Below are 24,748 nucleotides of genomic sequence, written 5' to 3'. Positions count from 1 at the left end.
CACGGAGAGTGCCGCACCACGACGTGGCATGGACTCGATTAATGTCTGAAGCAGTGCTGGAGGGAACTGACACCATGATTGCTGCAGGGCTGTCCATAAATCAATAAGAGCACGAGAGTGTGGATAGCTATTCTGCGCAGCACGTTGCAAGGCGTCCCAGATACGCTCAATAATGTTCAAGTCCGGGGAGTTTGATGGCCAGCGAGAGTGTTTAAACTCAGAAGAGTGTTCCTGCAGCCACTCTGTAGCAATTTTGAACGCGTGGGGTGTCGCATTGCGCTGCTGGAATTGCCGAAGTCCGTCGGAATGCACAATGGACGTGAATGGATGCAGGTGATCAGACAGGATGCTTGCTTACGTGTCAACTGTCAGAGTTGTATCTAGGCGTATCAGGGGTCCCATATTATACCAACTGCAGACGCCCCCACATCATTACAGAGCCTGTACCAGATTCAGCAGTTCCCTGCTAACATGCAGGGTCCATGAATTCATGAGGTTGTCTCCATACCCATACATGTCCATCCGATCGATACAATTCGAAAAGAGACTCGTCCGACCAGGCAACATGTTTCCAGTCGTCAACAGTCCAATGTCGGTGTTGACAGGCCCAGCCGAGGTGTAAAGCTTTGTGTCGTGCATTCATCAAGGGCACACGAGTGACCTTCGGATCTGAAAGCCCTTATCGATGACGTTTTGTTGAATGGTTCGCACGCTGACACTTGTTGATGACCCAGCATTGAAATCTGCAGCTATTTGCGGAAGGGCTGCACTTCTGTCACGTTGAACAATTCTCTTCAATCGTCGTTGGTCCGTTCTTGCAGGATCTTTTTCCGGCCGCAGAGTTGATGTTTTACCAGATTCCTGATATTCACGGTACGCCCGTGAAATGGTCTTACTGGAATATCCCCACTTCATCGCTACCTCGGAGACACTGTGTTCAAATGGCTCTGAGCACTATGCGACTTAACTTCTGAGGTCATCAGTCACCTAGAACTTAGAACTTAATTAAACCTAACTAACCTAAGGACATCACACACATCCATGCCCGAGGCAGGATTCGAACCTGCGACCGTAGCGGTCGCTCGGTTCCAGACTGTAGCGCCTAGAACCGCACGGCCACTCCGGCCGGCACGCTGTGTTCCATTGCTCGTGCACCGACTATAGCACGACGTTCAAGCTCTCTTAAATCTTGACAACCTGCCATTGTAACAGCAGTAACTGATCTAACAATTGCGTCAGACACTTGTTGTCTCATACAGGCGGTGAGGGAGGTGGCGCAGTGCTAGCACACTGGACTCGCATTCGGGAGGACGACGGTTCAATCCCGCGTCCGGCCATCCTGATTTAGGTTTTCCGTGATTTCGCTAAATCTCTCCAGGCAAATGCCGAGATGATTCCTTTGAAAGGGCACGCCCGACTTACTTCCCCAATCCGATGAGACAGATGACCTCGGTGTCTGGCCTCCTCCCCCGTTGCCGACCGCAGCGCCGTATTCTGTCTGTTTACATATCTCTGTATTTGAATACGCGTGCCTGTACCAGTTTCTTTGGCGCATCAGTGTACTTTGTAATACGTACATTCTTTTTGAAACAGCTTGTATGAGTCAGTCTCCTGATAACGTATTCGGAAAAATCACATAAACGTAAAATTTTCTTCTGCTTTTTACGCGTTTTTCTCAAGCAGTGAAAACCTGGGAAGAACTTTTAGCCACACTATCTGGTCAAATATATGTGGACACCTAATACTGAACATTCATAGGGTGTGTCGACCGTTCGCGTTTATGACGATTTCAGTCCTTCTATGCACTCTCTCCACGAAGTGTATAAATGTCTATGGAGGAATCGGAGCCTCTTCTTTCTCAAGAGCCTAAACCTGAGAAGGTGTGAGATTACAGGCTTGGGTCTGAATAGTAAACGGCGTTCTAATTCATCGAAGAAGTGCTCCATTGCGTTCAGGTCGTTGCTGTGAGCAAACACTCCATTTCAGGAATGTTGTTGTCTTTATGACAGGGTGTACTATCAAGCTGATGCAATCAGTCATCGTCTCCAAATTGTTCGTCTGCTGTATGCTGTGAATAATACTGTAAAATGTGTTCTCATATCCTTCGGAATTTGGCAACTACTTAAGCACAGGAAAAACACCCGCAGTCCGTAACCCCACATTCTCTGTACTTCAGTGCTGGCACTACACACGATGGCAGCTAAGGTTCTCCAGACAATTCCAAACCAAGTCACTTCCATCGGATTGCTGCAGGGTATAGCGTAATTCATCATCCCCATTTACTCGTTTCCAGTTATCCATTGTCCAGCGATGTCGCTCTTTCCGCAACTTGAAGCGTCGCCTACCATTGTTTACAAAAGTGTGTGGCTTATAAGGAGCAGGTCGACATCTTTTTAACTCCCTACACGCAGTCATTGTGCCAGTTGGAGTGCTGGTAGCACACGAGTGATTCCTTCCGCTGATTTCATGCAATTTTTTGCAACCACTGTCCGCAATGCTCTGCTTTCGCTGTCCTTTAGTTCATGAGATCCGCCTGGTCTTGGTTTAGTTGTGGTTGCTCCTTCGCGTTTGAACTTCACATTCACGCCACCATCAGTCAACTTGGGCAGCTTTAGAAATGTTCAACTGCCCTTGTGGATTTCTTATTCAGGCGGCATCCAACGATTGGTCACGTTCAAAGCTCTCTGGACATACTCATTTTACTGTTACTGCTTCTCTATTGACAGCAGAATGCTCTCCGCATCCTTTTGTGCTGGCGAGTCTGCCTCACGTGACATCGAGTGGTGAATTACCACATTACATACAGGTGTCCAGGTAATCCTGATCAGATTGTGTGTATTTTCTCCCCTTTTCTTTATTGAAGGACTGTAGTACACTACTGGCCATTAAAATTGCTACACCAAGAAGAAATGCAGATGATAAACGGGTATTCATTGGACAAATATATTATACTAGAAGTGACATGTGATTACATTTTCAAGCAATTTGGGTGCATAGATCCTGAGAAATCAGTACCCAGAACAACCACCTCTGGCCGTAATAACGGCCTTGATACGCCTGGGCATTGAGCCAACAGAGCTTGGATGGCGTGTACAGGTACAGCTGCCCATGCAGCTTCAACACGATACCACAGAGTAGTGACTGGCGTATTGTGACGAGCCAGTTGCTCGGCCACCATTGACCAGACGTTTTCACTTGGTCAGAGATTTGGAGAATGTGCTGGCCAGCGCAGCAGTCGAACATTTTCTGTATCCAGAAAGGCCCGTACAGGACCTGCAACATGCGGTCGTGCATTATCCTGCTGAAATGTAGGGTTTCGCAGGGATCGGATGAAGGGTAGAGCCACGGGTCGTAACACATCTGAAATGTAACGTCCACTGCTCAAAGTGCCGTCAATGCGACCAAGAGATGACCGAGACGTGTAACCAATGGCTCCCCATACCATCACGCCGGGTGATACGCCAGTATGGCGATGACGAATACACGCTTCCAATGTGCGTTCACCGCGATGTCGCCAAAGACGGTTGCGATCATCATGATGCTGTAAACAGAACCTGGATTCATCCGAAAAAATGAGGTTTTGCCATTCTTGCACCCAGGTTCGTCGTTGAGTACACCATCGCAGGCGCTCCTGTCTATGATACAGCGTCAAGGGTAACGGCCGCCGTGGTCTCCGAGCTGATAGCCCATGTTGCTGCAAACGTCGTCGAACTATCGTGCAGATGGTTGTTGTCTTGCAAACGCCCCCATCAGTTGACTCAGGGATCGAGACGTGGCTGCACGATCCGTTACAGCCATGCGGATAAGATGCCTGTCATCTCGACTGCTAGTGATACGAGGCCGTTGGGATCCAGCACGGCGTTCCGTATTACCCTACTGAACCCACCGATTCCATATTCTGCTAACAGTCATTGGATCTCGACCAACACGAGCAGCAATGTCGCGATACGATAAACCGCAATCGTGATAGGCTACAATCCGACCTTTATCAAAGTCGGAAACGTGATGGTACGCATTTCTCCTCCTTACAAGAGGCATCACAACAACGTTTCACCAGGCAACGCCGGTCAACTGCTGTTTGTGTATGAGAAATCGGTTGGAAACTTTCTTCATGTCAGCACGTTGTAGGTGTCGCCACCGGCGCCAACCTTGTGTGAATGCTATGACAAGCTAATCATTTGCATATCACAGCATCTTCTTCCTGTCGGTTAAATTTCGCGTCTGTAGTACGTCATCTTCGTGGTGCAGCAATTTTAATGGTCAGTAGTGTAGCTAGTGGTGCTTCCAAGTCTCTCAAGCACAGTTTATAATGTTTTTGCTTCCTCGTATGCACCTTTCGAGAAAAATTTAATGGCGTAGCACTTCATCATATGTGCCATATTATGAAAAACTTTCTATGCACGTAAGGTGTGGACGATTGCGCTGCTGTGCTGTGTAGTAAAGAGAGAGCTGTGAGAGCAAGTGTGTGGGTCGGCAGGCAACACTCAGCTGAGGCGGCCGCCCCTTCGGGACATCGCGGTGGACTCGCCCAGTGCTCACGACGAGAATGCATTTCTGGTCCAGCGCCGCATTGTTTCCCGCCAACCCTACTCGAAGGATGACAGAGGTTGGAATGTATGCAACAAACAGTTGAGGATACTTTGTGTGTTCATGTATGATGCGCAGGTTGACACATGAGAGGAATTAGTGATGGACTGTAGCTAACAGACAGAAGACTGTTGGAGAGAAAAATAAAATAAAAATAAAAGGAAGTTAGCATTTGTCTATACAGGCTATCTATCGCTGCTTTTCCCCTACCCGTAGACAGCACAAGTACCGGGTGGTTATAGCTAAAGTGCAACTCCTTACGGAGGTCCAGTGAGGCCTGTAATTATATTGACAGCGAATCTGGTATACAGGGTGGTCCATTGAGTGTGACCGGGCCAAATATCCCACGAAATAAGCGTCAAACGAAAAAACTACAAAGAATGAAACTTGTCTAGCTTGAAGAGGCAAACCACATGCTGCTATGGTTGGCCCGCTAGATGGCGCTGCCATAGGTCAAACGGATATCAACTGCGTTTCTTTAAAAATAGGAACCCACATTTTTTATTACATATTCGTGTAGTACATAAAGAAATATGAACGTTTTAGTTGGACCACTTTTTTCGCTTTGTGGTAGGTGGCGTTGTAGTAGTCACAAACATATGGCTCACAATTTTAGACGAACAGTTGGTAACAGGTAGGTTTTTTAAATTAAAATACAGAACGTAGGTACGTTTGAACATTTTATTTCCGTTGTTCCAATGTGATACATGTACCTTTGTGAACTTATCATTTCTGAGAATGCATGCTGTTACAGCGTGATTACCTGCAAATACCACATCAATGCAATAAATGCTCGAAATGATGTCGGTATTTGCTTAGTGATACATTACTCGTGTGAAAATGGACCGTTTACCAATGCGGAAAATATCGATATCGTGTTGATGTATGGCTATTGTGATCAAAATGCCCAACGGACGTAAGCTATGTATGCTGCTCTTTATCCTGGACATCATCCAAGTGTCCGGACCGTTCGCCGGATAGTTACGTTCTTTAAGGAAACAGGAGGTGTTCAGCCACGTGTGAAACGTCAACCACGACCTGCAACAATTGATGATTCCCAAGTAGGTGTTTTAGCTGCTGGCGCGGTTAATCCGCACATCAGTAGCAGAGAAATTGCGCGAGAATCGGGAATCTCAAAAACGCTGGTGTTGAGAATGCTACATCAACATCGATTGCACCGTATTTAGCGACGAAGCGTCATTCAGCAATAGCGGTAACGTAAACCGGCATAATATGCACTGTTGGGCAACGGAAATTCCACGATGGCTGCGACAAGTGGAACATCAGCGAACTTGCCGGGTTAGTGTATGGTGCGGCATTATGGGAGGATGGATAATTGGCCCCATTTTATAGAAGGTAACCTAAATGGTGCAATGTATGCTGATTTCCTACGTAATGTTCTACCGATGTTACTACAAGATGTTGCACTGCATGACAGAATGGCGATGTACTTCCAAACATGATGTATGTCCGGCACATAGCTCGCGTGAGGTTGAAGCGGTATTGAATAGCATATTTCATGACAGGTGGATTGGTCGTCGAAGCACCATACCGTGGCCCGCACGTTCACCGGTTCTGACGTCACCGGATTTCTTTCTGTGGGGAAAGTTGAAGGATATTTGCTATCGTGATCCACCGACAACATCTGACAACATGCGTCAGCGCATTATCAATGCATGTGCGAACATTACAGAAGGCAAACTACTCGCTGTTGAGAGGACTGTCGTTACACGTACTGCCAAATGCATTGAGGTTGACGGACATCATTTTGAGCATTTATTGCATTAATGTGGTATTTACAGGTAATCACGCTGTAACGGCATGCGTTCTCAGAAATGATACGTTCACAAAGGTACATGTATCACATTGGAACAATCGAAATAAAATGTTCAAACGTACCTACGTTCCCCATTTTAATTTAAAAAACCTACCTGTTACCAACTGCTCGTCTAAAATTGTGAGCCATATGATTGTGACTACTACAGCGCCATCTATCGCAAAGCGAAAAAAGTGGTCCAACTAAAATATTCATATTTCTTTACGTACTACACGAATATGTAATAAAAATGGGAATTCCTATTTTAAAAAACGCGGTTGATATCCGTTTGACCTATGGCAGCGCCATCTAGCGGGCCAACCATAGCGCCATCCGGTTTTCCCCTTCAAGCTAGACTAGTTTCGTCCTTTATAGTTTTTTCGTTTGATGGTTATTTCGTGAGAGATTTGGCCCGGTCACATTCAATGGACCACCCTGTATATGCTAATGTGTTAATACGGAACCGATTTACGCTGGAAAAATTTGTTGCAGATTTGGCCACCAGTGAAAATCATGCGCTATATACTGAATGACAGTGTGACATTCACGATGTCATTTGACAAGCCATAAAATAAGTGAACAGTAAGGCTAACGAGTAGAAGACTACGCGCTATCAGTGAAACTGTTGTATGTGAACGACAGCAATTATAGTACTGCATTGAATATTGCCGACTGAGAGGTCTGTGGAGATGCCCGATGTTAGTAAATGGTTTAAAGAAGATGATAATCAAATTCGAAAACACGAGTGACCTTGGTGTGGCACCTGAAAGAGCAAGGCGTCCTGTTCCGGTGGAAGTTACTGACGAGGTAGTTGTTGCTGTAGCTCACCGTGCAACACATGCTCCGTCTAAAGCTAGTGCTCGTGGAGGGCCACGAGAATTGTCCACACCATGCTTAAAGTACAGAACGTTTTGCGCATAATTTCCCACTGGTCCCCGTAGAGGATCCAGATCGTGCAGTAACTGAAATCTCAGGATATGTAGCAATATTCTGAATTTGCTCTTCGTTTTCTGGCATGGATCAAAGTTGATGACATGCGACCGAACGATTTTCTGTGGAGTGACAAGGCGCATATTAGGTTGAAGTGTGCAGTGAATAGATAGAATTTGGGGTAATGTTAATCTGTGTGTGGCAAACGAAGGGCCACTCCACTGCCATATGTGACTGTGTGGTGTGGATTCACAAGCACCTTTTTCTTGGTACAACCAGAGTGTCTGCCTCAGAGCACTACGGGACTTAACATCTATGGTCATCAGTCCCCTAGAACTTAGAACTACTTAAACCTAACTAACCTAAGGACAGCACACAACACCCAGTCATCACGAGGCAGAGAAAATCCCTGACCCCGCCGGGAATCGAACCCGGGAACCCGGGCGCGGGAAGCGAGAACGCTGCCGCACGACCACGAGCTGCGGACCCCAAAGTGTCTGCCAGGTGCATTGTGACGTTAGCACGTTATCGAGACCTCCTTGCATAGCCTGTGAAAACTGCTTTGGAAGAGTGCAACTCTATGGGAACCACTATCTTCAAGCAAGATGCTTCATAATAACGTCAACATTATACTTTTCTCACTTGTTTGACCTTCTCTGTTCATGTCACTTTCCTAATCCATTACACGTCGAAACATTTCTACACGTGCGACTTTAACTTTTCCCAGCAAATTGAATGTTCGAGTAACTTACGCGTTTGCTGCCGGGTGACGTCGTCGATCACCGCCGATATTTCGACAGGAGCACACCTTGCCATTCTCAAGGCACAACTGCAAGGAAGAAGCAATGTGCAAGGGAATTTAATACCCCGGTTCACAGAGGAGAGCCGGCCGAAGTGGCCGCGCGGTTCTGGCGCTGCAGTCTGGAACCGCGAGACCGCTACGGTCGCAGGTTCGAATCCTGCCTCGGGCATGGATGTGTGTGATGTCCTTAGGTTAGTTAGGTTTAACTAGTTCTAAGTTCTAGGGGACTAATGACCTCAGCAGTTGAGTCCCATAGTGCTCAGAGCCATTTGAACCATTTTGAACCACAGAGGAGAAACAAGGAATATACCACACACAGAACAAGCAACCGCAGAGTCAACACACAACCAAAGATAACCAACAACAGAAATATCGATAATGACTATTAATCAACAGGAGAGGTAGCACTAATTCCGCCCCTCTGTTTTTTGATGAGAGACAGAGCCGGATACCATGCTGCATTTAAACAAAATCCATCATCTCTGTTTATAAGGTTGCTTGATAGTTTGATTTCAACAGCTTCCTCAATGACACTATCCGAATAGCTGGACGTGCAAGCCACAATCTCCGTGTTGTTGTATTCCATAGGATGACCGGTGTCAAGGCAATGTTCTGCAATAGCGGATTTGCTCGTCTGTTGTAAGCGTGTGTGACGCTTATGTTCAATACACCGGTCTTCCACAGTCCTGATTGTGTGACCAATATATGACATGTCACAACTGCAAGGAATACGATAGACACCAGCCTTACGCAAACCAAAATCATCTTTTACGGACACCAACAGGGCCTTAATCTTAGAAGGTGGACGAAAAACACATTTCACATCATATTTCCGCAAAATACGGCCAATCCTGTTGTAAATACTTCCTGCGTAAGGTAAAAAGGCTGTAGACTCAGGTGCCACTTCGTTGCTATCGTCACTCATCCGTTGCACAGAAGGCTGATAGCGCAACGCACATTTGATCTGCCTCTCACTATAACCATTCTGACGAAAGGTTGAAACACGTATGTAACGCAGCAGCGATGGCGAGGCATTGTAGCATCTGTGACCAGAGAGTATGCGCTTGACCGCGCGAGTGTTGCGAGCGGTTCTCAGTCAGTCAGTCTGTCGTTGCGAGTCTGTCAGTCTGTCGTTGCGAGTCTGTAGCTCTGTCTAGTTGAGAGCAGTACTCAGTCTGTAGTCGTCATGCAGAGCGGTCGGTCAGTAGTAGCAGCCCAGTGCGGTTGTGTGATGTAGGCGGTCGGCAACACTGGTCAAGATGAGGAATAAGGTATACTGTTAATTAATATAATCATTAGATAATGAAAAATTTTATTTATTGTAATTATTCTCCAACAAGTCTCCCAATGATAATTTTTTATTTCAAAAGCATTTTTTCAAAAATTTAATTTTTATTGAACTCAAGATTTCGTTGCACTTCCCATTTCATTCCACTTCTTTTGAAGAAAAATTCCACTAAAATCACAAAAAAAGAGAATATTATTATTTGCAATGCAGTTCCTCCAAGCGGTGCGCAACAACAAGAGCAGATATGTGACATCCATTTATTCTGAGGTAAGACTTTAATTCTGATTGTTTTACACAGGGCCAAAGACCGATATTTCGATTTAATTGTATTTTCTTGTCACTGAACGGACTTTAAATTTTGTGAAGAATTTATATTTGAGTCAGATTGCGTATTTCACATTTTTGTTGCCATTGTCAGTACATTTGATTGTGGGCAGGTTACGCTTAGAGCAATGTCCACCAGCATTTCTAATTAGTATCGTCCTTTTCTTTTAAAATTTTTGTAGGGAGGTTACACTTGGCTCCCATTTCTATTAAGTATTGTCATTGCTTTCTTTTTCTTATAAAATTACGGTGGGGAGGTTACACTTGGCGACACCCAGTCCAGGATCGTATTTCGTTGAGAGTCTTTTGAGCGACAGTCAGATATCTGCTCTTGTTTGCTTAGATATAATTAGGATTTAGCGCAACGCTTTTAATAATATTGTGACTTTCTCTCTACAGGTCAACGGCAATTTGTTGCTTTGTTGTATTTGTGTGTTGCTTTTGCATTGTGTTGATTTGTTTTGTGAAAAATTTTGACTATTGTAAAAATGCCGCGAAAGACTGTGAATAGTGTATCGCGAAGTATTGTGAATGAAATTACCGACTTAAACAACGTGACCGATAGTAATTGTGATACGCAACGTAATGATGACAATCCTGCGTTCACTAACAATCAGTGCATTCCAACCACTAATGATGACTTTCACCCTAATGATGAACAAACGAACTCAATTGTCTCGTCTGTTAACTTGACGACAATTGATGACGCAGAACGCTCTATTGTAATGAGCGCTGCAGAGCTTAACACACCCGATTTGGAAAACCCAAGTAACGAACAGACAAATTTGTCTAATGAATATGAACAGATCACACAAAGTACGATGGATCTATTTAATTCCGAAATAGTGACCGACAGTATACATACGGCTGATAAACCTTTTTGTAAATTACAGAATGACCAAATGGTCATACAAAACGCGACAATTGTAGAAACACCATCAAACAGTACTGAGAATAGAGTAGGTAATGTCACCTTGGAGCAATTTATGGCAATATTGATAGATATCAAACAACAGAATGAGAAAATGGACAAAAATTTCAAACAACTTAGGGAACAGTACAAACAGCGGAATGAAATGATGGATGATTATTTCAAACAACTTAATGAACAGCGTAAACAACTTCATGAAAAACTTGATAAGCAGAACAAACGACTGGAAGAAGAGAACAAACAATTTAGAGAACGGAACAAACAATTTTCTGAATATATTAAACAGCCGAGGGAAAAACACGATAACCTTAATGAACAGAACAAACAAGCTAGCGAGCAGATTACAGCTGTTACCGTGCAATGTCAGGACAGTAAGGAACAACTACGTGATGATACTAAGACTTGTGCTAATAACAGTAATGAAAAGGTTGGCACTGTTGCACAAGAATTCAGTAGCACACGTGTAGGCACAACCGAATCACATAAAGACGAGATTATTGCAGTCACTGAACAATGTTCAGCAAACGAAACACTGATACACGAAATTAATGCAGTCACTGAAGAATGTCCTAAAAACGAAGTACAGATTCGCGACGAGTTTAATTTGAAGTCACTGGAAGTTTCACACACTCCGAATACGGAAGATGACGAGAAATTTGCACGACAGATCAACCAAATTGACGAAAGTGTTACAGTAACAGAGTTGAAAACTATTTCAGTCACCAACACGTCACAGAATCCGCCACGTTGCGAGCATTTATCAGAGTCACGCAGCGTGTATAATGTGAACAATTTACAGAGACTACGTGAATTAAAATCCGAAAAGCCACGCGACTTAAAATATGAAAAGCTACGCAACTTGAAGTACGAAATGACACAGACGAACAGATTCACTCACAAACCCGAACGTGTTATCAAACCGAGTGACGAGAACGTAGATTTCGAGCAATTTGCATTTGTAAGAAAATGTAAAGAACTTAATAATGACAGCGTACAGGTACACGCTTTGCACTGTATACGACAATTTATCTTTGTACATTCACCGCTATTGCCTGTAATGCAGAAGCTAGCTTTGAACCAGAGGCGACAATTTATTTTTGTATTTACAACAGCATTGCCTGTAATGAAGAAATTTGAATTAGCACGGATACAACAATTTGCCTTTGAAATTTTACCGCTATTGCCTGTAACACAAAAGCTAAAATTTATTTGCAGTGCGTAATTGACCTCAGGGGATTCATTACGCTTTAATGAATATGTGCCGTAGCGAGCATAGGGCCCCGAGCTGTAGTAGTGCTGTTTCATCTTTAGTTTTCTGCACTGCTGCCTTTTCTTCTACTATCCTTTATAGCTATCAAAAATGCTCTTTAACTATTGCTCTTTCTAGAATTAAGAAACATATGTAATGAAAACCGGACATGACAAATTTTTTACCGAATGTGACAATTTTCAGTAGGCACTCCAGAACCAGCGTAATTTTAATAACAGATAAAATCGTAATCATCAGTATGTGTAAAATTATCAGCAATAGGAACCATATTTTTTGTAACAATAGATGTTTTTCACCACAACAGCATGAAAGTAAGCCGCTTAGCATACCTAACCAACAATGCAGTCTACAAGGTCAACCAAACTTTAATGTTTCGCCGCGTGCACGTATAGTCCCTGGTATAACAAATAGCAACGCATGGCAGCAAAAAAATAACTACGTACAGACAACACACCATTTCAACTCGTATCGCAGTGCGCCGTATAGAAATTACTATCATGACAGACGTAAAAAAAATGATGAGCACAATTTTCAGCGTACATTTAATAACAGTCGATCTTATGAGCAGCAACAACATCAGCAAAACAAATAATCATGAATGAAACAGACAATAGGTGTCATCCATAGCGTAACACGTCAGTACGAAATAACAGAACAGTTCATATAGTGGATATGCCACAACATTCTCCCGTAAATAATAGCACGTACGACAGAATTTAACCAGATACAGCACAGATTGCATAGTACAGTAACGCAAACATTACTTTTGACACGCAGAATTTTGCTCACGAGAATGTTATTTGAAACATGCTTTGTTGAATGCACCACTATTATCGCACCCAGATCTTACTAGAAATTTTTCCATTGCCACCGACAGTTCCAACACCGCTTTAGGCGTACATATTTTCCAGGAAATAGAAGAAGATGGCTGTATAGTAATTAAAAACATCGCATTTGCAAGTCGCATTTTGTCACACGCTGAACGAAATTATTCTGTTACAGAATTGGAAACATTATGTGTTGTATGGGCTTTCACGAGATTCAGGCACTTTCTTTATGGCAGACACACCACCGTCTACACAGACCACAGAGCGATACAATTTTTGCTTTCAGCTAAATTTACTCACGATAGATTAAGCAGATGGAAACTTTATTTACAGGAATTTAATTTTACAATAGTTCACATTCCCGGCACACAAAATGTTATAGCAGACGCACTATCGCGTTCTCTCAGCAACAATCAGCAAGACGTAGCAACCCACTTCTGCAAAACAAATTTCAGTGTCATGTACATTCAGCAAGTAGCATTTGAAAATTTTATTTCATCGTCATTACAGGACATAGCACAAGAGCAAAATAAAGACAATGTGTGGAAAGAAATTAAAAACCTTTGGCAAGATAGGAAAAATGTTACGATTAGAAATCACTACACTGTACGCAATGACATTCTGTTTCGCCGCTCTCATCCTGACAGCAACATTTGGTTATTATGCATTCCTGACGAACTGGTTAACAAACTAATTTGGTACACTCATTTAAGCTACGCACATTACGGAGCACGAAAATGTTTTCTTATACTGAGACAGAACTGTTATTTTACTAACATGGAAAAACGTATACGACGAGTTTTAGCGTCTTGTAAAATTTGCCAGAAAGCTAAATCAGACACCACTTCACATATTCCTCCTTTATATCCCATTATACCTGTTAAATTAAGACACATGGCCGCTGTAGATATTTTTGGTCCGATTCCGAGAACTAACAGAGGTTTTTGCTACATCTTTGTCGCTGTTGAGCTCACTTCAAAATTTGTTACTTTCACTCCGTTACGCAAAGCTACTGCTAAAACTGTTTCAAATGCATTTGTAAAACATTTTCTATCTCATGTAGGGCATGTAATGAAAGTAATTTCTGACAATGGATCTCAATTCCGTAGTAGCGTATGGACACGCATGTTACGAGCCAGAAACATTTCTCCGATCTATATATCCAAGTACCACGCTTCTTCGAACCCTTGTGAAAGATTAATGAAAGAAATTGGTAAGCTGTGCCGAATATACTGCCACAAAAGACATATTGATTGGGATACACACATACTCTCATTCCAAGATGTAATTAATTCCATACCAAATGAATCCACTATGCTATCTCCGTCTGTTATACTGAAAAACGTTGAACCACCAAACAAAATTAAAGAATTAGTAAAATTCCCCAAAAGTCGTCGCCTACGACACCACGAAATAATTGACATTGCGCTGAACAACATCAAACGTGCCGCAGAGCGCCGGAGAAGACAGCAAAAACAGGTTTGTACACGCCGCGACTTTCACGTTGGACAGAAGATATTGATACGTACACACTATTTATCCAGTAAATTAAAAGGTAAGTGCAGTAAATTTGAACTTCTATACGCAGGTCCGTATCGGATTCGCAGCATCCCTCACCCCAATGTTGTACACGTTGAAACTTTGAGAACCAGAAAATCGAAAGGCAATCACCATATCTCAAACATTAAACCGTTTATTGAGTGAAACCACTGTATGATTCAACACACTATGATGCCATTTACTAATGCAATTATTTCACGTGACTAATTACTGATGATTATCGTATTTTTTTCTTGGCAAGTGCCCGGCAAGGTAAGGTTAGCAGGTCGCTCTTCTTGTCGTTACACATCAGACCGTGCATATTTTTCCAGATGAATTTACACATTTACGACTATTTCAGCAATTATATTTATGTGACTACTTATTGATGATTATCGTATTTTTTCTTGGCAAGTGCCCGGCAAGGTAAGGTTAGCAGGTCGCTTTTCTTGTCGTTACACATCAGACCGTGCACATTTTCCATTTTTTGTGTATGTGACTGTACTCCAGTTTTGTTTGTATGGACTATGAAATAGTTAAGATATAACACACACCAGTCGACTTTGACATTTTTTTTTGCCTTATGACATCTCAACATCGTGACTGTTTCACATTTTTTTGCTGCTGCATTGTATTATTCTGTGTATATCTTTGTTTTTGAACACTGTCAATGTTTTTGACATATTACGTTTTCTGTCATGTTATGCTGTATGCTTAAGTATGTTACCATAAACCAGTCATTATTTAGTGGGTATATGATTTAAATGCAGGACATTAATCTTTGTTCATCAATTTCAGAAAGAAATGATGCGTGTAAGAAATAAATTTAATATAAATGGAATTTCACCTACGGAATAAACGAAAGGAGATGCAATAACTTTATGAGGAAGAGTAAATGGATCAGGATTAACAAACATTAACAAGAATATACTATACTCATCGAAGAATAGCAGTCTTAACTAATTTTTTCTTTCAGAATACAAGGTGATTGATGCAGGCTGTCAGACTGAACTACACATCTTAGTTTTAGTGATGAAATATGCTAGAGATAAGGAATAGTAATGAAATGAGTAATGAAGTGATTTTTTGCAGATGATAATGAATACTGATGAATAATGATGAAGGATATGGTATTATGAATAATGAGGTTTTTCTTTACAGGTGATGATAATAGTGAAGTTATGATGATATGGATAATGAAGTTTTCTTTACAGATGAGGATAATGTTGAAGTTATGTATTTATGCTACGTAGTTATTTAAGTATTTGTTGCAGTTTGTTTTGACAGCAGGTGTTACATTGCATAGTAGGATGACAGAAAGTTTTGGAAAGGACAGCTATGGAACACATTTTTATACACACTTCACTGCCTGTTAATTCGAAGTTCACTACTTTTCAGCATAGTGTGCGTTTCTTCTTTCAGGTCAATAATCCGTTTTGTAATTTTTCCAGGAGAAGTTTTTTTCATGACACTTACTAAACCTGTTACTTATTATACCTGTTCTAGTACTTGCATTTTTATATTTTTACCCATTTGTGTCTATCGTTTATAAATGTGATCACATGTACTGCCTTGTTACATAATCTTGCTACAGCTGACTCATGACGAATGACGTTACCTATCCTCATTTGCTGCAATAGGTCAAAAGCAAATAGTGTTATGTTTCAGCAATTAATTATCGATCCCAACGCAATGCATTGCTACCAAAAAAAAAAAAAAAAAAAAAAAAAAAAAACATGTATTACCAGTCGCACATAATGTCACTAGTTTATGATAATTCTGAATAATACTGATCAATTATGAATAGCATGTCACTTGAGTAATGACCTCTTAATGAGACTATATTCAAAATAATGCTTTGTCACTAGCTAATAACTGCCACTGTCTATTATAATGATACTACGTATAATGCCTGTGATTACTAATGATTTGCCTGTAATTAACTGATTTTAATAATGACTTTGTAATGGTCTGAATACTACTGAAGGAGGAACACTGTTTATTGTAATGTTACCACTTATAATGCTTGTGATTACTAATGATTTGACTGTAATTAACTGATTTTAATAATGCCTTTGTAATGATCTGAATACTACTGAATGAGGAACACTGTTTATTGTAATGAGTACTTGTAATGCCCATGATTATTAATGCTATGACTGTAATTAACTGATTTTTAATAATGACTTCGTAATAATCTGAATAATACTGAATGATGATTTTATTCAATACTTGCTGGCCACTGAGTGCCAATAATTAATGTCACGCCACGAATTGTTATTAATTATGCCATTGATTAGCTCTTGTTTCCAATGTTGATACTTTATTGTTGGAAATGAATGTGACTGTTTCATAATGCTTTGTAATTAGGAAAAGACTAATGATTCTTAATAGATTGGAATGACACATAATTAATTAACTATGATACTGTTTAATAATGCTTTGTAATTAATTAAGGCTAATAATTCTTACTATATTGAAATGACAAATGATTAATTAATTAACTGTAATTAGACAAATGATTAATTAACGACAAATGATTAATTAATTGTAATTATACAAATGATTAATTAACTGTAATTAGACAAATGATTAATTATTGACAAATGATTAATTAACTGTAATTAGGAAAAGGCTAATGATTATTGGAATGACAAATGATTAATTAACTGTAATTAGGAGAAGGTTAATGATTCTTAATTATACTCTGTAACTGAAAGGAATGCGATTATTTCATAATGCTTTGTAACCAGGAAAAGAAGGCTACTTATTCTATGTACAACAATTAATGAACATTTTTCTGTAATACTACATACTTGGTACAGAAATGTTCAATAACTGGGCTATGAATGCCACAAACTACTAATTAAGTCTGTAATTGTCAATATTATGTGACTTGATGTCCTTCACCTCATAAGCTGACTACCCTGAATTACTGCAATGTCCATTTGTCCTGTTTATCCCAGTGATCATGGAGCACTATATTTGGTTTTGCACTAATTCTACGTTGGTGTGCCTTGTAAGAGTGTGGTGTTGACACGACATGCTGTCCACCACCGTGAGCAATGAAGACGTTATTATGGTCCCACTGTTTGGTGTACCTAATGTACTGCCAAAATGAAAACATGGAACATTACTACGACAGTTCAGTGTCTTGGCTACACTGATAAATTCTGATGGGAAAGGATCTTCAAGTTGTGTCACTTGGTGTTGTACTTCTGTGGAAAGATATGGACTTTCAGAGCAGCTGTGTGCAATCTAAAGTGCTACAACCATGATGCAATCCTTCCCTTTCCTATCCTGATTCTTGTCACATAAAGAAAAAATTTTTTTTGGTAACATCATTTATGTTCATAGGTTATACATTTTTCGATTCGCTGAACTCCAATGCGAGTACAATTATGTCACTTGTCAACATAATATTTTTTGCCAGTCTGTTTATTTGTTCTGAATATGCTAAAGAATTTTTTCAGTGCCTGTGCACTTTATTATCTGTCAAATAATTTGTATATACATTTTTCTGATTTGCTACTATGTTTTGTACTCACATTTTGTCTTTGTCTGATATATTTTGTACTTAGTGCGTGTGCACAACATTTACTTTATGTACTACATCTAATTATTCTTGCCAGTCTGTTTATTTGTTCTGCATATGCTAAAGAATTTTTTCAGTGCCTGTGCACTTTGTTATCTGTCAAAAATTTTGTATATACATTTTTCTGATTTGCTACTATGTTTTGTATTCACATTTTGTCTTTGTCTGGTATATTTTGTACTTAGTGCGTGTGCACAACATTTAAATATTCTGTAAGTTGTAGAATTTTGTTAATTAAAGAAAAATTTTGCCGCGCTTGGCAAGTCCAAATGACTCACCATCGCTGCCAAATTTTTGCCCCCCCAGTGGAGGGTTATGAAACACGTATGTAACGCAGCAGCGATGGCGAGGCATTGTAGCATCTGTGACCAGAGAGTATGCGCTTGACCGCGCGAGTGTTGCGAGCGGTTCTCAGTCAGTCAGTCTGTCGTTGCGAGTCTGTCAGTCTGTCGTTGCGAGTCTGTCAGTCAGTCGTTGCGAGTCTGTAGCTCTGTCTAGTTGAGAGCAGTACTCAGTCTGTAGTCGTCATGCAGAGCGGTCGGTCAGTAGTAGCAGCCCAGTGCGGTTGTGTGATGTAGGCGGTCGGCAACACTGGTCAAGATGAGGAATAAGGTATACTGTTAATTAATATAATCATTAGATAATGAAAAATTTTATTTATTGTAATTATTCTCCAACAAGTCTCCCAATGATAATTTTTTATTTCAAAAGCATTTTTTCAAAAATTTAATTTTTATTGAACTCAAGATTTCGTTGCACTTCCCATTTCATTCCACTTCTTTTGAAGAAAAATTCCACTAAAATCACAAAAAAAGAGAATATTATTATTTGCAATGCAGTTCCTCCAAGCGGTGCGCAACAACAAGAGCAGATATGTGACATCCATTTATTCTGAGGTAAGACTTTAATTCTGATTGTTTTACACAGGGCCAAAGACCGATATTTCGATTTAATTGTATTTTCTTGTCACTGAACGGACTTTAAATTTTGTGAAGAATTTATATTTGAGTCAGATTGCGTATTTCACATTTTTGTTGCCATTGTCAGTACATTTGATTGTGGGCAGGTTACGCTTAGAGCAATGTCCACCAGCATTTCTAATTAGTATCGTCCTTTTCTTTTAAAATTTTTGTAGGGAGGTTACACTTGGCTCCCATTTCTATTAAGTATTGTCATTGCTTTCTTTTTCTTATAAAATTACGGTGGGGAGGTTACACTGTGACTTCGAGATGTGATAGCTCAGTTGCCAAACTTTCAGGGTCTGAGATAACGTGGGCCCTGTGAACCAAGGCATGAAGTACTCCTTCACTCTAAGCTGGATTGTGACAACTATCAGCTCGAAGATACAAGTCAGTGTGAGTAGGCTTCCTATAAACAAAATGTCCCAACGTACCATCAGTCTTTCTTCTGACCAACACATCAAGGAAGGGAAGGCATCCATTCTTTTCCACCTCCATAGTGAATTGAATATTTGGGTGGATTGAATTCAGGTGTTCCAAAAACGGTTTAAATTCTCACAACCATGAGGCAAAACAACAAAAGTATCGTCTACATATCTGAAAAAACACGCATGGTTCAAGGGCGCCGACTCCAATGCACGTTCGTCAAAGTCCTCCATAAACAAATTGGCCACAACAGGTGACAACGGGCTTCCCATTGCAACTCCATCAGTCTGTTCGTAGTACTGACCACTGAATAAAAAGTAAGTGGAAGTCAGCACATGTTGAAACAAATTTGTTAATTCGATACCAAACTACAACGAATCAGAGAGAGGAACGCGAGTAAAAAGAGAAACCACATCAAAACTGACTAAAATATCAGAGTCATTCAAACGCGATCCCTGCAATCGACGTAAAAAATCTGCAGAGTTCTTAATGTGGTGTTCACATCTACCTACTAGTGGGCTCAACGAACTACCAAGATGTTTAGCTACACCATATGTCGGAGCACCAATATTAGAAACAATACGCCTCAACGGGACAGCCTCTTTAAGGACCTTAGAGAGGCCATATAATCTAGGTGGTTTAGCACATTAAGAATTGCCTTCTGTGCAACGGGTGAGTGACGATAGCAACGAAGTAGCGCCTAAGTCTACGGCCTTTTTGCCTTACGCAGGAAGAATTTACAACAGGATTGGCCGTATTTTGCGGAAATACGATGTGAAATGTGTTTTTCGAACACCTTCTAAGATTAAGACCCTGTTGGCGTCCGTAAAAGATGATTTTGGTTTGCGTAAGGCTGGTGTCTATCGTATTCCTTGCAGTTGTGGCATGTCATATATTGGTCACACAATCAGGACTGTGGAAGACCGGTGTATTGAACATAAGCGTCACACACGCTTACAACAGCCGAGCAAATCCACTATTGCAGAACATTGCCTTGACACCGGTCATCCTATGGAATACAACAACACGGAAATTGTGGCTTGCACGTCCAGCTATTGTCAATGTGTCATTAAGGAAGCTGTTGAAATCGAACTATCATGCAACCTTATAAACAGAGATGGTGGATTTTGTTTAAATGCAGCTCGGAATCCGGCTCTGACTCTCATAAAAAAACAGAGGGACAGAATTAGTGCTACCCCACCTGTTGATTAATAGTCACTACCGATATTTTTGTTGTTGGTTATCTTTGGTTGATTAATAGTCACTATCGATATTTCTATTGTTGGTTATCTTTGTTTATGTGTTGACTCTGCAGTTACTTGTTCTGTGTGTGGTATCTTCCTTGTTTCTCCTCTGTGAACCGAGGTATTAAATTCCCTTGTACATTGCTTCTTCCTTGCAGTTGTTCCTTCAGGGTGGGCTCCTCTCGAACTATCGGCGGTGGTCGACGACGTCATCCGGCAGCAAACCCGTAAGTTATTCGACTATTTCTACACGTCTTTCTTCGACTGAACGCTCCAGATTTGCACCTGGTGGCCAAAACTGAAACTAATTTTTTTCTGGTGTGAATCAGTTCTGCATTAATGCATTACCATATCTACGAAGTTTTGCTGCCGTACGGTAACTAAAACCCACACCGTTAGTAGCTGCACTTTAATTATGACCACCCGGTAGAAAACAGAGCAGCCAGCCAGACTGACCTTTCCGAGACGCACCACCCGGCTGGGCTGTGTGGCGGCCTGGATGGTGACGTTGCAAGGCGCGGAGTCGGCCCTGTCGCAGTGGAACTCGCAGTCCGCACTGCGCAGGCGCACCAGCAGGTCTGCGATGGGGCGCCTCAGGTCCATCACCAGCACCGCCGTGTGGCTGCAACAAGAGGGCAGACGCGTCACTCACAAGTAACCCCTCGAGTGCGCCGTCGTAAAACGCCGATGATGTTTACGGCATTCGACGTCCCACATTGTCTACCAACGTAAGTACAATATTGGCTCTAATGGCAACACGGGGCGGGGCTGGAGGTATCCACTGGTGAGCGCAGTATGAGACTACGGAGCGTGGTTGAAATGATTAATCGACGAGGAACTCACAACAATGCAAGTTCATCTCCAATTTATTTTATAGGCTACAGGTTTCGGCGATATAGTACATCATCAGGCTGATTTTCTTGTAATTTCCAAGAAGCGTTGCCTGCCTCCGATCGATATGTATCGAACGCGCGACTCTCGAGCAGCAAAAGTGGAAATTTTTTTCTGCGTTGACAACGGAACGCTGAATAAAGTTTTAATAGTGATCATTGGATCCCTTGTAGTATCGGGTATGGGTTGTTGCCAAGCCACGATCTGAGAAATTGTGTTGACTGTTATTGGGAGACGAGCGTAGCACTGTAAGAAAACCACCTATATAGACTTCCCTTTTCAGATGTTGAAAGGTGGCTACACTGTGCCACTGCGCCAGAGAGTGCGCCAAAGAGTACTATTAAGCCGCCTCCACAGTGCTTGTTATGAGATTGTAGAAGTCAGTGCATGTTAAGAGCTCATAGCAGTCAGTGCTTGTGGAGAGATCGGAGAAGACAGTGATTGTCGAGAGTTCATGGAAGTCAGTGGTTGTTGAGAGTTCGTGGCAGTCAGTGCTAGTAGAGAGCACAGTGTGTGTTAAGAGCTCGTGATTGTCGTGAAGTCGGAGTGAGATGTGGTAGTAAAGAGTGTTGCTCCTTGTTTTATGCAGTTATTTGATGGGAGAGATAGCAGATGTTATTGTAATGAGTGCATTTCGTCAATATATATGAAGGTAAAATTTATAATGTTTTTTTTTTATTAATTGTCTATCTGAAATAATGTGTCACTACAGGTTCAGTCAACAAAGCATCTGGCTTGTGTTCTTGGATTAGAGTGGAATTCTGGTTTTCTTGCGTAATTATAGTTTTCTAATTTTCTTTTGTCACGTCTGTATAGTTGGTATTTAAAAATTCTTGTCTTGTTGGAAAAGAACCGTGCCAGATGCATACGTTGAGTCACACTCCCACATACAGAACAGTTACATTTGTGCTTGGATTTTGTAGGTTTTTTTAGTTGCTGGGGACTTAATTAATTAACTGTGTTTACGAAAATTTTCTTACATTGTTTGTTGCAGTCAGATAGCGTAATAATACTAGTCAGGGCCAACCGATTACGAGTCACTGCGTAATCGGACATACAGCTACTAAAAAGAAAAATCATTTTCAATCAAATATATTTAATTAAGCCCCCATGCACGTGGCGACCGCTGCTTCGGATCGTCCCTTGGATTCTTCTGATTGTGAAAATTGTAGACTGTAGTATTGTTGTAGTAATTTGTAGTTAGTAATTGTAGTCTATTTTGCATGTGTAGATTTGGTAATTGTCATTCATCTAATGGTATTTTTTCTCAGAATTAAATTTGTTGTCTTGTCAACGGGTTTGACAATTTAGTGCAATTATTTCAATTGTTCGATTGATCGTGTTTGAGGGAGTCATTGCATTTGAATGGTATTGTTGAGATAAAGAGTCACCGTGTGTAATTTTCGTACAGTGACGAATTCTTTGTATGTTTTGCAAATGATTACGCGATCTATGAAAAAGGCAAAAATGATGGATAGTGAGAATGACGAAATTGTTGACATGGCGAACTCGCCAACAGAGGAAAACAGCATGATGGATAATGAAGTGGAAAACAATTTAATAAGTCGGGAAGACAGTCCGGAACCAGTTCAAGGCTTTTCTCAATCAGAAAATTTACAGAATACGAGATTAATGACAGAAGATTCTGGAATAGTATCGAACACAGATAGCTTTATGACCATGCAGAAGGAAGTTAGTTTTGCGGGAAATGTTCGGGGCGAAAAGAATTTTGAACCATTAAATATGGAGCAGTTGATGGGTGCAATATTAAATTTGGGATCTGAATTAAAAACAGTGGCAACACGTTTAGAAACACGGATGGGAACAATGGAAACACGAATGGAAACTTTATGATCTGAATTAAAAACAGATATGGGAACAATGGAAACACGGATGGGAACTTTGGAAACACGGATAGATTCACGAATAGGGACATGTTTCAAAAATATGAAAGATGAATTAAAGAAAGAAATCAGGGAAGAAGTACAACCGATTCTGAATTCTCACAATAATAGATTAATTGCAGTAGAAATCAGACAAAGGGAACAGGATAGAGAACAGGAAGAAAGAGATCGCGTGATAGTACAAAAATTTTCAGAGTTAAATTTACAACGTGCAAACGATAAGGAAGAAATATTTGAGAGAATCGAAGGATCCGTACCAAATGACAGATTAAATAACCTAACACAACAATATGAACAGCTAGCTACCAAATGTGACAATACTGAAACCCGAGTCGCGACACTTACGGAAGACGTAAATAAACAGAAAGAACAATTTGGTGACTTATCGGAAAGAGTGGAGGAAATTTCAGATAAACTGACAAATCTTAGTTTACATGGGGACAGAGATTCGGATGATACAGCTCCATTACCATTTGCAGAAACCGAAGAGTATCAGAACATAAATAAGCATGTTGAAAATCAGGGAAAATTTAATGACGTGCATGGGGGCTTAATTAAATATATTTGATTGAAAATGATTTTTCTTTTTAGTAGCTGTATGTCCGATTACGCAGTGACTCGTAATCGGTTGGCCCTGACTAGTATTATTACGCTATCTGACTGCAACAAACAATGTAAGAAAATTTTCGTAAACACAGTTAATTAATTAAGTCCCCAGCAACTAAAAAAACCTACAAAATCCAAGCACAAATGTAACTGTTCTGTATGTGGGAGTGTGACTCAACGTATGCATCTGGCACGGTTCTTTTCCAACAAGACAAGAATTTTTAAATACCAACTATACAGACGTGACAAAAGAAAATTAGAAAACTATAATTACGCAAGAAAACCAGAATTCCACTCTAATCCAAGAACACAAGCCAGATGCTTTGTTGACTGAACCTGTAGTGACACATTATCTCAGATAGACAATTAATAAAAAAAAAAACATTATAAATTTTACCTTCATATATATTGACGAAATGCACTCATTACAATAACATCTGCTATCTCTCCCATCAAATAACTGCATAAAACAAGGAGCAACACTCTTTACTACCACATCTCACTCCGACTTCACGACAATCACGAGCTCTTAACACACACTGTGCTCTCTACTAGCACTGACTGCCACGAACTCTCAACAACCACTGACTTCCATGAACTCTCGACAATCACTGTCTTCTCCGATCTCTCCACAAGCACTGACTGCTATGAGCTCTTAACATGCACTGACTTCTACAATCTCATAACAAGCACTGTGGAGGCGGCTTAATAGTACTCTTTGGCGCACTCTCTGGCGCAGTGGCACAGTGTAGCCACCTTTCAATGTACTGCACAAAATGCAAGAAAAGGACTTCCATCAGGAAAACCAT

General features: G+C 40.9%; 1 protein-coding gene across 1 annotated transcript in view; it reads right to left on the bottom strand.

The window, feature by feature from the left end:
- Window positions 1–24,748, bottom strand: part of LOC124802937 — a 581,822-nt gene that overhangs the window by 279,783 nt on the left and 277,291 nt on the right. Inside the window, exon 4 of the mRNA XM_047264022.1 lies at window positions 20,995–21,160. Coding sequence (XP_047119978.1) covers window positions 20,995–21,160 — 166 coding nt within the window. The remainder of the gene's footprint in view (window positions 1–20,994; window positions 21,161–24,748) is intronic.

Source organism: Schistocerca piceifrons, chromosome 6 (assembly GCF_021461385.2).
Source record: "Schistocerca piceifrons isolate TAMUIC-IGC-003096 chromosome 6, iqSchPice1.1, whole genome shotgun sequence".
NCBI lineage: Eukaryota > Metazoa > Arthropoda > Insecta > Orthoptera > Acrididae > Schistocerca > Schistocerca piceifrons.
The sequence above is the reverse complement of the archived record's forward strand: the minus strand, read 5'-3'. Positions and strand labels throughout refer to the sequence as shown.